General features: G+C 61.9%; 1 protein-coding gene across 2 annotated transcripts; it reads left to right on the top strand.

The window, feature by feature from the left end:
• The first annotated feature begins 767 nt into the window (after positions 1-767).
• LOC122451312 (lymphocyte antigen 6E-like) lies at positions 768-8,294 on the top strand. Of its 2 annotated transcripts, XM_043484051.1 has the most exons (3): positions 768-839; positions 3,039-3,110; positions 7,382-8,294. In XM_043484051.1, the coding sequence occupies exons 1-3, from the start codon at positions 788-790 to the stop codon at positions 7,591-7,593; spliced, it is 336 nt and encodes a 111-aa protein (XP_043339986.1). In that variant the 5' UTR covers positions 768-787; the 3' UTR covers positions 7,594-8,294. The 2 variants fall into 2 exon arrangements, with proteins under 2 accessions (XP_043339986.1, XP_043339985.1); XM_043484050.1 differs by lacking the exons at positions 768-839; positions 3,039-3,110 and adding an exon at positions 5,687-5,837.
• Positions 8,295-13,269: the final 4,975 nt, after the last annotated feature.

The raw sequence follows: 13,269 nt of genomic DNA, 5'->3' as shown, positions 1-13,269 counted from the left end.
ACAAGGTACCAAATGCGGGCCGCCCACTGTGAGCAGGTTGCACCCCCCAGGGCACCCTGGTCATCCACTTTCCCACAAGCCTGGCCTGGAGGCGTGATGGGCAGTGTCGCAGCTCCCAACAGGATGTCGGGTGCCCCCTGGCTCTGCTCGCCTCTGGTTAGTGGGCCCCCAGACCAGCAGCACCAACTCCTCAAGGATCTTGCTAGGAATGCGGGCTCAGGTTAAGCCCGGGTCTCCTGATCACAGCAGCATTTAGCGGAGCTCCAGGTGACCCATGTGCACGCTGGTCCAAAGCCAGCTTGAAGCCTGTGATGCCTCAGTTTCTCCATTAAAATGAGTCTGGGGCCTCCCTGCTTGCCCTGGCCCAGGGGAAAAGCATGGGAGAGATGGCTATGCCTACTTGGAAGAGCTCTGGGGGACTGTGTCCCCCAGACCCCAGGCAGGACCCTGTCCCTAAGACTCCCAGAGCAGGTTGTCAACATAGACACCATGGCTGCGCCTCCTCCTTTCTTCCCAGCTCAACCTGGGCCTTGTGATGACTGCAGAGACAGGGAAACGGATGGTTCAGAACAGAGAGAGGGGGACCGAGGCACAGGGGACCTTCTGAGAGCCCCTGGGGACCGTGGGGGCAGGGCAAAGGGAAGCCCAGGCGGCGTGAGTCAGGCTGGCCTGGCTGGCCCAAGCTCATCTCCAGCTAAATTACTAGGTCTGCCCTGGCTGGGAAGCCAGCCATATAAAGGCACCTGCTGCTGGCTCTTCCCCAGTCCCAGCTGGTGGATACCCCACAATGAGGCCACTCCTGGTGCTTCTGCTTCTGGCCATGCTGTGCACTGACCTGGGTAAGGGACGCTGACCTGGGTGGGCCGCGCCGGGCAGGGCTGGCTCCAGTCTGAGGGTCTGTGGCGTCAGTCTGGATGGGAGGCTTTAGAGAGTGGTGGGAGAGGCCATCGAGGCTGCTCCCTGACCAGCCAGACATGAAAACCTTGGCACCCTTTGGGGCACAGTTTCTGGAACACCTGCTTTCTGTGGAGGCGAAAGGTTGCAGTGAGTGGCTGAGGCTGCAGAGCTCTGGGCCAAGCAGGGGGACCTGGGTTCCAGCCAGGGTGACCAAGTGTTCTGTTTCCCTGGAATTTCTGGGAGGTGGGACTCCAGTGCTAAACCAGGAAGAGAAACTGGTCACCCCTCTCCAGCCCCAGCTCTGCCCTTACATGATGACCTGGCTTTATGACCCTGAACATCAGCGCCTGCAGCTTTTGAGGTCACCGGAAATGGGGCCTGGGGAGGGGTGATAGAGCCTGTGATTATTAACTGAATAATTATCACCCAGGGGTAATTAGCCCCATCGCTTCCCCCACCCCCAGCTTGGCTTGGGGGCGGGTGTGGAGGTGGAGCTGTCTGGGGGATGCCAGGGTGTGAGCGGGTGTGGAGGGTGGCAGCAGGGGGGGGAGCTGCAGTTGGAAGGGGGCTCCTTGGGGATCAGATCCCAACTGGGGGGCCTGGAAAGACAGATGGACATTTGTGCAAGGATGTGAGGCTGGTTCGGTGGCCCAGGCAGTGCACAAGGTCGCTTCTCAAAAGAGAGCCTGGTGCAGAGGTGAAAGCGGGAATAGAGAGCAGGTGCTGGGAGGCCCAGTTTGGCGGTGGGAATCAAGGAGGTGACCTCTGGTCTTGGCTTTCCTGGGAGCATTAACCCATTAAGGCTCAGCACAGCTCAAGCATATGGGGACTACCTGGACCCTGTGGGGGAAACTGAAGCACTTCAGAGTGTCTCCTGCCCATCAGCACCCAGGACTTAGTCACACACAGGGGACTAGGAATGGCTGGGGCTCACCCTCAGGCAGAGAGGCCTCTTCTTGGGGAGTTCCAGAACACTGACCTGGGAAGGATGGCCTCTGAGCCTGGGGCTCTGAGAGTCTGAGCTTGGCCTCCTTCCTGCTTGCCCACGATGCAGCCACCAGCACCCCAACTCTCCATGCAGAGGGGAGAGTTTTGACATCCGTCAATCCATGTGTACAAGGACACCCCCATAGGGCACCCCTCCCAGAAATCCCCCAGGGACCCCCACAGGTTCCCCTGCCCAAAACCCTGGCAGAGAGGTGCCCTCTCCTGCAGCACAGCCCCCACACTGCAGTAAGGGGCTTCTGGCGGTCCCACCTGCCCACTTGTCCCTTCACAGCTCCTGGGCCCTCCCAGCCTGGTCCACACCGGCCTGGCCTCCGTCATGCTGCACCTTCTGGCCATGAGCTCTTTCCCCGGATGACAAATAAAAATCCATTCATCTGTCCGGGCCCAGCTCCAGGGCCACCCAGTCCAGAAAGCCTTCCCAGACAGACCCACCCTCTATGAAGACCACAGTCCCTCTCGGCCAGGTGCCCACAGAGTGTCCAGTCCATGCCCCACTCCAGCCCCCTCCGGGTTACATGCTGTCCTTTCGTCGGCGACATGTGCATGGCCTATGGGGTCTCCAGGCCGGGAGCCTTGCCCCCATCTCCGTGCCTGTGGGACTTGGAGCCAGGCGCTCAGCACTTGGGGGCTGGCCAGGACCGAACTTTCGCTGCAGACTCCCCGTCCTCCCGCCTGTTAGTCAGCCACCCGTAGCACCTGCTGTGTGCAGAATCTCAGAGTCTCGGTCCTCCGGTCCTGGGCAGCAGTCCTGGGCCAGGCAAGGACACTGTGGCCGAGAAGGAGGACTCCAACTGCCTCTGTCCTGGGGGCTGCCTGCAGACCCCACCCACCACCTCTGCCAGCACTCCTGCTGCCAGACTGGCACTTGCAGGGGCCTGCAGGGCACAACTCGTCTCAGGGGACCAGGAGCACCTCCAGGGCAGGAGGAGCGGAGGAGGTGCCCAGCTCAGCCCCAGGCCCAGCTCCCCATGGCTGCCCCAGGCCTGCCCCAGACTGACCGGGAGCACCCCCAGAGCAGAAGGAGGGAGAGGAGGCGCCAGCCCAGCCCCAGGCCCCCAGGGACCCCCCCCCCCAATGGCTGCCTGAGCCCACAGCCCAGACTGACCGCGGGCCTGTGCTTCCTTTCCTCCCAGCCCAGGCCCTGCAGTGCGAGCCTCTGGTGGAGTGTGCCCCGCCCGACAAGTACTGTGTGATTACTCGGGCCGGTGAGTACCCACACCGGCCCCACCTCCTGCACATGGGCCTCTCGGCCTAGCCCGGACCCCGGGGACACCACGTCCTCCCGCAGGAACCCAGCAGTGGGGCCCACCCGGGGCTGTAGGGGCAGGGACGACCCATCCTTCTTTGTAGGCTTCACGTGTTTTTGCAAGGGCTGATTAAGAGAAACTCAGCAACCCAGCAACATTGTCTCCCCGAGGTCCCAGTGCCGGCTTCCCGGTTTGAGTCAGTCCCTGCAAGGCGGTATATCGGGGTCTGATCCCTGGTTCAGGAAGATCCCCTGGAGAAGGAAATGGCAACCCACTCCAGTATGCTTGCCTGGAGAATCCCATGGACAGAGGAGCCTGGCGGGCTACAGTTCATGGGGTCACCAAGAGTCGGACACGACTGACTGACTAACAAGAACAGCAATGTAAAGTATCTGGGAGGGAGGGAGGGAGCAGGTAGCCCGTGGACTCACCACGACAGGGACAGGCGGGGGAGGGGGGGGGAATGCTGTCTGCAAAGCCTGGCCTTGGTCGGCAGCTCGGTCAGTGTGCTTTTCCTGGGCTGCCTGCCTCACACCGTGGGCTGCAGGACCCGTGACCCCTGACCTGGGCACCCCGCACTGTGCTCGGGCCCCCGGCCTGCCTGCCCAGCCACACCGGGACCCTGCCTTCCCCAGGGCAGGCCCACGCCTTCCTTCCACCTCCTGGGATCCCTCTTCGGGTCTGAGCGGCCACGGGCCTGATGGTGCCAATGACAGGCAGGGTCAGGGTGCAGGTGGGGCCCAGGAGGTCACATGGCAGGGGTCTGCTCAGTGGGAACGCTTGGCCTGGATGGGTGGCAGCGATTGGGTAAGGATCTGAAATGAAGGGGGCCCCTCAGAGAGAAGAGACGTGATGGTGAGGGGCAGACGTGGGCACTGCGTGAGGGCCCAGAGATGCGGGCTGGGCAGTTGGGTCCAGTTCTGGGAGGGAATGAGGCACCCTGTCCCCTTGCAAGTCTGTACTTAGTCACTCAGTCGTACGCGGCTCTGTGACCCAGTGGACTGCAGCCCACCAGGCTCGTCTGTCCATGGGATTCTCCCGGCAGGAAGACTGGAGTGGGCTGCCACTTCCTCCTTGCAGGCAGCTGCTGCCACTGGGGTCACATCTGCAGAGGCCCCGCAGAGTCCCCCAGGCTCCCCATGTGAAGCAGGGCAGCCAAGCAGCCTCACAGGGGTCACCCTCTGGGCCACTGCCCCTTGTCAGTCCCAATGACGCAGAAGCCCTTGCAGCCAGAACACATGACAGGCATCATAGGGTCTGGCCCAGAGCCCCACACGTGCACGGCAGGGCTGGGACCCATGCTGGGGTCTATCTCCCCCAGCCCAGCTGGCCATCGGCCATGTTCAGCCCAGAGACACCGTGCGGGAGCCAGGCACCCCTCTGATGCCTCTTGGAGCCTCCCCTTCTGTCAGGCAGAGAAAGACCTCACCTAGAGGCGTGAGAATGTCCCTGTCTCGGGACTAGGGGACGAGCCCTGCTCCCGGCAGAGCCCCAGCTGCCGGGGCCACAGCTGTGAGCTACTCCCCCTCCAAGTCACCTGGCAGGTGGCCCTGAGTACCCACTAGGTGCCCCTGGCTCTGGTCCTGGTGTGAGGCAGGGACCACAAGATTGCTGGCCTCAAGGCGCTTACTAGGGGGAGGTGGCCAGGACACAGTGAGCCTTGAAGTGAGAAGGAATGGGGGGGGAGGTTGCTGCTTCTTCCCAGCAATTCCCAGCAGGCCCAGGATGCCCCCTGGGGCTCCCTTCACCCCAAGAGCCTCAGGTCTTTCACCCTGGACAGGACTAGACACCCTGAAGGCCCACAGCTCCATCCCGGGGTCGGGAGCTTCCCTTAGCAGCCCCAGGTCTGCTGTCTCTGCCTTCATCCCACTTCCCACCTGCCCCTCACCATCCATCTGTCTGTCCACCCTCCTGCCTGGCCAGGCAGCATTCCCTTGAGTATCCCTTCCAGTACCAGCAGTCAGACTCAGCCCAGCCCGAGCCAGGTTCTCCCCACACTGACAAGGAGGGAGGGAGCAGTGAGACCCCACCCGAGGGGGATGGTGCTGGGGGGCCTGGGGCAGCAAGTGGAAGGACAAGGGCCCTCTGGCCAGCTCAGGCCTGGGTGGTGGTGGGCTGGTCACTGCTCTGTGCTGCCTGCATCACCCAGAGTGCCTCCAGCAGGTCATGAGTCCTCCCCCAGCCTCAGTCTTCTCATCTGACTGTGAGGACGGTAGCTGGGCAACCCTGGGAGCGGGGGTGGTCTCTGGGCCTCAACTTCTGTGGATCTGCTGAGGAGGGGCCTGAGACCGCGGCCCCGCAGAGGTCCTTGCCCCAAAGAGCCAGCCCCCACCGGGCGCCAGGCCCAGGGTATGAGGGCATCTTCTCAGTCAGTCCGCTGACAGCCCGGGCCTAACACACCGTTCCTCAGGCCAGGAAGCTGGAGCTCAGAGCCTTCAGGGGAGGGCGTGGCCACACTGGGAGGTGTCTTCTCAGTTGTAACCCAGAAATGGGTTAGCCAATTACCAAACAGAACTCAAGTCTGCTCAACCAACGTGCAGCAAAGCCAGTCTGCTCACACCGGGTGGTGGTGAAGGGAAGTTAGCATTTATTGCAGGATCTAGCAAGGAGAATGGACAGCTCATGCTCAAAAGCCCCAAACTTCCCGAAGGCCAATAAAGGCAACGTTAAGGACGAGGGTGGAAGGTGCGTGATCATGGGTTGGTGGCGAAGTTTTTAACTGTGGGATTTTCTGGAATCTTGATAATCTGGTTCCAAGCCATCTGGAGTCCAGTGCTTGTGGTCAGCGTGTAGTCATCATGCTCCACTAGCTGGGGGGGCTCTTAGTTTCCACAGAAGAGCTCACGACAAGCATCAGAGTGTCATCCATGCCCTTTCCAGAGGAGCCAGCCACCCTGGCTCTGTGGTCCTGATCATTAGCTGCTCGAATTTGCTCTTTGGAGCTTGAGGAGGGCCAAACAAGAAGCAAGGACACCAAGGGGCTTGTATCCAGGAGACCCCCAAGGTGCTACTGGTTTCACCAAGACTGCCCCTGTTATGTTCTGCCCACAGAAACACAGCTCCTTACCCAAATAACTCAGCAGAGCTGTGATTAATTGTTGCGTTAACTGAATCTACTGCTGGGGTAAAAGGTAAAGAAAGATGGGTGCACACACACCCATCCAGTGTGCAGCCCTGGGCTGTCCCCGCATCTAGGGGCTTCCTGGGGAGGGACAGCTGCCCACCTGGGCAAGCTGGTCTTTGCTCGAGGCCCCTCAGAGGGTCTCACTGGCTTATGACCCTCCTGGTCAGGGCACAGCTTCAACCCGCCAGGAGCAAGCGTTTCTGTCCTCCTTGGCCAAGGCCTTGGCCTTACAGAGTGAGAGCCTTCCTGGCACCAGTGGCTCTGACAGCAGCACCCTGAACATGGCTCCCAGCCACGCCTGCCGAAAGCCGATGCTCATTCGGCTTGCTGTCAGCGCTCCTCACAGATGAACCCATCTAACCCTGAACAATTGCACAGCTGGTTCTCTGACTATCCACATTCTCCAGAAAAGGAAATCGAGGTGCCCGGAGACAGACCCTGCATCCTCTCCGGCCTCTGGGCTGACTGTGAATGGGAGTCCCCTTCGGGTGGGCTCACAGTTTCCAGCATGTTCTGCATTGAGAGAAGTGACTCACAGTGACCCAGCAACACTGGGCTCTGACCTGCCAGCACCATCATCTCGGGGGCCTCTCTCAGTGGCCACCCCCCTCTGGGGCAGGTGTAGAAGCTGAGCCAGTGTCCACGGAGGAAGACATCTTGCCAAAATGTCCCGCTCGCTCCCCAGGGCCCTGGTTCACCCTGTCTCCCTGCATGAGGGATGTGAAGCTCTGAAGGCAAATGTGCAGGCTGCCCCATGTCCTCTAGCCCCCACCCACCTTTTCTAGGGCTTGCCAGACCCACAAAGGGACAGGTGAGCACAGGGCCTGGCCTTCCCTCTGGAACCTGAAACCCAGAGCAGAGAAGTGCCCCCACGTCCGTCAGAGGGGCTTGGAAGACAGGCAGGGCGTGGGAGCCGCTGTGTCAGTCCCTGGCCCCGGGCGTCAGGGAGGAGCCGGTGGGAGCGGGAGACAGGCGCCCACACGCTGGGGAGCCCGGAGCCCGGAGCCGGCTGCCCTGCAGCCCCTGGGCCTCACGGCAGGCCCTCCCCGAGGGCCGGCCGGGAGGTGGGGCAGACACCCACAGGCCCTTGCCCCTTTCTCCACAGCCAGCCCCAGCGGCGTCCTGGTCATGAAGTCCTGCGCCCCGACCTGCCCCAACAGCACCGTGACCTCGAACGGCGTGGCCCTCTCCGTCTCCTGCTGCCAGGACAGCCAGTGCCACAGCAGTGCGGCTGCGGGGCTGCGGGGCGGCCCAGGCGCCCTGGGGGCCACCGCCGCGGCCAGCCTGCTGTGGGTGCTGCTCCGGGCAGCCTGCTGAGCCCACCCGCCAGGGCCGGCCCTGGAATCACCCGAGCCCTCGCAGCCTGTGTGGGGTCTGTCTGCAGCACTTGTCTCCCTGTCTCTCCTCCCTGCCTCCCCCAGGCCCCACCAGCCCCCTCCCAAGAGAAGCTCTCCCTGCCTCAGGGAACCATCAGCATGGAAACATCCTCACTCAGCCTTCTCCTGGGTTCCGGGGGTCCCCTAAACATCCAGCAGTGGGAAGGGCGCCTGGATTCTCCCCAGCCCCCTCCAGCCCACTTGAGGGGCTCCCCCTGGGGACCCCCTCTCCCTCAGGCCCTGCCTCTCAGGGCCCCCTGTGCTCCGCGGCGACCCCTACTCCGGCAGCTCCGGTGCAGGTGAAGGCAGACCTGAGAGCAGGGCTTCGCACGCACCCGGCCGGCCACCCCTGCCCCACGCGGACGCTCGCTCACCTGCCCGCCTGTCCGTTGCTCAGCTGGAGCACCCACGCCTCACAGACCCAGGGGATGTCCTTGGGGCCAGTGGGCCTGCCTCCTCGGGCTCTCAGGCTGGGGCTCGGGGTGCTGAAGTCCAGGGGTGGGACAGGGTTTCTGGAAAGTCACCAGCACCCCTGCCAGCCCCTGCCAGGTTGGCTGACCACTGCGAGGATGGGCCTATCTCCCCAGGAGCTTTCCCCCAGGATGTCAAGAGAGAAAGAATAAAGCTGCAAGGCTGCTCTCAGCTCAGTCTGAGATGTTGAGTCTGGCGGGGGCAGGGTTCTCGTCCTTGGTCTTGAGGACCCCCCATGCCTTGAAGGCGGGCGGGGAACGCACTGTAAGTGTGGGGGAACTTCAGCGCACATGCTCAGGTGGAGAAGCAGCACTTCTGCTCCTTGAAGAGCAGGGTCTGTCCCCAAGCCCTCTGGCCAGGGTGGCAGAAACACGCTCTTAACAAACCCCGAGTTGGGGGCTGAGTTGGCAGCCCCCAGGGCGCCCCTCTGAGCTCAGCCTCCCCCAGCACAGGTGTTCAGCTCTGCATCCCTCTCCCCCGCCCACCCTACCTCCCTGATCGGCACACACCAGGCACCCAGGGCTCTGGGGCTCCTTCCAGGCCCCCAGGTCTCCAGTTCTCCTTATGGTCTGCTCTCTGGCCCCTCTGCTCAGGGCCTCTGGGAGCCCCCCTACCTGCCCCAAAGGGAGGAAGGCCCTTCTCTGGCCCCAGGGCCTGTGTGCCCAGCCACTGCAGGGCCACTGTGCCTGTCACAGGGCGGTGGTGGTCATTCCATCCCAGTGGTCTCAGGACATACGGGACAGCAGAGATTCAGGCCAGTGGTGGTGGGGGGCGGGGGGGGTGCTGCCCTCTCGTGGGGCTTCCTCTTGCTGTTGCACCTTGGGCCACGTGGAGGACAAGACAGGCTGCGGGCGCCCTGCCTTGAACCAAGGCGGTCAGTGTTCCCTTGGGGCCCGTCCCTGCCTCCGTCACAAGCTGCCTGCACAGCCCAGGCTGGAGACCCAGGAGGAGGTGGCCCTGCAGGGTGGCCATGCCCGCGGCAAAGTTGGAGCTCAGGGCTGGGCCACTCCGCCCAGCCTGAGAAGCTTGGGGTTTATCTTCTTAAGGAAAGTGGAAATTTCCTTTCTTGATTCTCCTGTCAGACCAACCTTCCCCCTGGGGCAGGCCCCACCCCTACAAGTCCCAACAGAAAACCATGTTGGACGCCACCCCACGACTCATGGCCGCCTCCTCTGTGTTCCGCAGAGGGAGTGGGGCGAGGAGACTGTTTCTGGATGAAGTCGTTCACGTGTCCTCAGATCTCAGAGCTTTCTGGACTGCCCCCCATCCCCCATCCCACCCCCCGCCGGCTCCTGGGGGCTGAGTGGTGCACCAAAGCCTGAGTCCTCTCTGAGTTCTCCCCACCCCGTCCACAGCTGCCCACCCCCACCCCCCACCCTGTCTCAAGTCCACAGACCCCCGGAGAGCGCCTCCTGCATGGCAGGACCCCACGCGTGGCTCCCGGGACCGACAGGCCGAGCTGGGCCTGCGGTTTCCCACGGGGGCTGGAGAGGGCTCAGAGGCGAGGCTGTGGCGGCGATCCTGACTGTGGGAAGGCAGCAGGGCGGCAGGCGCAAAGGCCCGGAGGTTGGCAGGGCTGAGCCCCGGCGGGATACCGGAGGGTGGGCAGCAGACGCCCCCTCAGGGCAGGCTCTGGGCAGCGGGGCGGGGGCCGGCTCTCACCCTCAAGCCCCTGCTCCTGCTGCTGTCTTAGGGAGCGGCATTTCGGGTGGCATTGGGGTGGGGCTGCCAGTGGCCGGCCCGGGCTGCGGCCTGTTATTCCTGATGTCCCTAAGGGAGGGCCAAGGCGGGAGGGCAGGCACCAGCTCAGAGAGACCACCGGCCAGCAGGGGTCCTGGAGCCCCAAGCCCTGCTTGTGCCCTGGGGTTTACTCTCAGAGCTGCCTCCTCTGGCCTGGGCACAGCCCTGGGGCTTCAGGGCCCCCCACAAGTCATGTTCTCCCCCACTCCCCAGGGGGCTGCCCCTGCTCCCCTCTTACGTAACATCCCCAAGTTAAGATGACACAAACCCCTTGATCCCCTAAGCTCTTGTGATTGAACTCCTGGCAGGCCCAGGTGGGGACCCACCTCCCTGCCCAGGGGCCTGTCCCCACACCCAGAGCAGGCTGCAACAACACACACACCCCTGGACTGGGCTGGTGCCAACGCCAGGCCCCCAAGGCCACCGAGCAAAGCAGAGAGCACCTGGGCTGGGCGGTCCTGGATTTCTCGCTCAGCAGCAGCCTGAGGCCTGGGGCAGCAGACACCGGGTCTCCTCTGCTCTGGGCCACGTGAGGACAACGTGCCATTAGTTCCCAGGCCATGCGGCTGCCGTGGGGGCCATGCTGCTGACCCCCATCATCCTGGACCCAGGAACCTTGGTAAAAGGCAGGGTCTGAAGAGAGACTGTTCACGTCTGAAACATGGGTCTCACTGACAGGCGGAAGGCCTCTCACCACAACACATGCTTGGGAAAACAGTAGTCCCCATTCCACAGTTCCATCAGCTGTTTACAGAGAACCTTTTTGTAAGAAAATTCTAGGTTGTCCTGGCTGTGTTTCACTGAGGTTTAAAGAGTCGCATCACCAAATAAGAGGCCATTTCTTGTTCCCAAGGGGCAAGGGACAGAGTGACAAGGGTGGAAGGTTGTCACGGAAAGAAATTTATACAATGCTCTGGATAAGAGGTGCCAAAGATGGACAGACCAGCAGGGCCCATGATTTTCATTAGATATTTATTACAGTCTTAAGGGTTATAGTCGATGACGTCCTCCCAAAGCCTCCTCCTCCCCTGTTTAACATATCAGTTCTGTTCAGTTGCTCAATTGTGCCCAACTTGGCGACCCCATGGACTGCAGCAATCTTAAGTAAAAAGGGAGTGTCTGCATTTCAGGTGTTGCAAATCCCAGAGCTGCTCACAAACTACCCACAGACCTAAGGCTCTTAGAGCCCCATCAGGTCTCACTCCATAGCCTTTGAGAATGACTAGACGTGTACATAAATGAGAAAGGGAAGAGGACTGAGGACATAGAGAAACATCACTGTAACTATCTCCTAGAGGACACGTGAGTGGCATGAGTGGCTGGGTGGATGGATGGACAGATGGATAGATGGATGCATGGATGAATAAATGGATACATGGACTGGTGGATGGGGCAGTGTGTGTGTTAGTCGCTCAGTTGTGTCCAACTCTATGCAAGCCCATGGACTGTAGGCCACCAGGCTCCTCTGTTCATGGAATTCTCCAGGAAAGAATACTGGAGTGGGTGGCCATTTCCTTCTCCAGGGGACCTTCCAAACCTAGGGCTCAAACCCAGGTGTTTGGCATTGCAGGCACATTCTTTACCGTCTGAGCCACCAGAGAAGTCCTGGATGAGCAGATGGATGGACAGACGGACAGATTAATGCATGGATGGAAGAAAGATGAATACACAGATAGACGGGGAGATGGAAACATGGACAGATGGATTGACAGATGGATGGAAGATGGAAGAATGCATGGATAAAAGGATAGGTGGCTACATGGATGGAGAGGCAGATGAGTGAATGGATGGGGGGAGGATGGATGGATGGGTAATGGATGGGTGGGTGGATCCATGGATAGATGGGTGGATGGATGCACGATGGATAGATGGGTGGGTGGGCAGGTGGGTAGGTGTTGGGAGCAAGTGATGGCAGCAGACTGAGGGAGGAAGATGAGAAGGGCTCCATGTTCACTACCCTGGAGCCTCTACCCAGGCCTTCAAGAAGGACACAGCTCACACCTGAGGGCTTTGCCCTCATCACCCAGATCCCTGAGCTCTGCTGTCCTCTCAGGGATGCAGCCAGAGGAGCTGACAGTCAGGGCCCACGCAGGGTTCCATGGAGAGGTGCCCAGGGCTGGTCCTAGGTGGTGGTGTGGCCAGGGGTCCTGCAGGGTCTCTCCCAGGAGAGTTTGTCTCTTTTGGCCCTCAGAAAGCTAGGGCTCCTGTCTGGCCATTCCTGGCAACAGGCTGCGCCCCAAGGCAGGAAAGGCTGCCCATGTGGCGCCTCCTTGGATTTCCCATCTTGCAGAGCAGGAGAGAGGCCCAGCAGGCAGGCATGGCCAGCACAGAGGGGCAGAGCTGGCCTGGAGCCCCATCCCCCAGCCCGGCCCGAGGACAGTGAGGGCATCCGGGAGCCTCACTCAGAGTGGGGGGAGGGCCCTGGAGAAGGGCAGCTGGTGGCCCCGGGGTCGGGCTAGGAAGGGGTGGGGGGGGCACTTCAGGCCCTGGGAAGTAGCTGGCCCGTGACCTTGGGTGACAAAGTGATTCTCCTTGACCAGGAAGGAGGAGCACGGAGGCCTGGGGCAGGGAAGAGCCCCAGGCCAGGGGGCCAGGCCCACTCTGCTCCCGCTCATCGACGGGGCAAGGCCCCGCCCTCCGTGTGTCACTGAGGGTGCCCCGAAAGTGTGGGCAGGTGTGTGACCGACAGGAGCAGAGCAGGCCTGAGATGCGTGTCACTTAGAGGCCTGACTCACGGGGAAGTCACGGCTCTCCAGCTGCTGAGAAAGGAAGACAGAAATGGAGCCAAACTCCACGCACGGCCTCTGAGCCAGGCCCTGGCTCCCTTGCTGGTGTGCCCTTGCCCCACTCCACCCCAGGGGAGCTCCCCGGGCCCCTGGCCTCCCCGGTCATCATGCCCACGTGTGGCACACACAGAGCATCTCAGGTGCACCCCACACCTCCCCAGCTAGTCAGGGGGCCCCGAAGGCTAGTCCCTGTCTCTCCTGTTTTGGTTTCTGCTTCACCGTCTGTGCCTGGCCTGTGCTGAGTCCTTCTAAAGCTCTGTTGAAGGAATGAAGGAGAGGGTGAACAGGGCACCTTGAGGTGGAGGAAGTCTGGGGGTACAGCTGGGGCGATGCTGCCCCTGTAGTGACCTGCAGCTGAAGAAGCCTGTCCTGACGCCAGGTTTCAAGGGGTCCAGACTGGGCCTGACTCACCCGCCCTGGTGCCCACCCTCAGCCCAGGATGGGCCTGGGGGCCTTCCCTGGGCTACACTTATGGGAGGCCTGGGTTGGCCGCTGTGCCACGCTGAGCCAGGCCGTCCCCTCTCTGGGCCACCCTCCTGTTCTGTGGTCCTGACGGCCAGAAGGTCTGGGCCCAGTCCCGTCCTGTGTCCAGGCTGAGACCAGGGAGGAGGGCAGGGAGG

This window comes from Cervus canadensis, chromosome 12, assembly GCF_019320065.1.
Source record: "Cervus canadensis isolate Bull #8, Minnesota chromosome 12, ASM1932006v1, whole genome shotgun sequence".
Classification (NCBI taxonomy): Eukaryota; Metazoa; Chordata; class Mammalia; order Artiodactyla; family Cervidae; genus Cervus; species Cervus canadensis.
Note: the sequence above shows the minus strand (reverse complement) of the source record. Positions and strands in the feature narration are given on the sequence as shown.

Bases quoted from the DNA above. Each gene is read 5' to 3' on its own strand.
- LOC122451312 (XM_043484050.1), top strand. From the start codon at position 5,764: ATGGACAGCTCATGCTCAAAAGCCCCAAACTTCCCGAAGGCCAATAAA. The intron at 5,838-7,381 runs GTGCGTGATCAT...CTTTCTCCACAG, and splicing joins GTTAAGGACGAGGGTGGAAG to CCAGCCCCAGCGGCGTCCTG.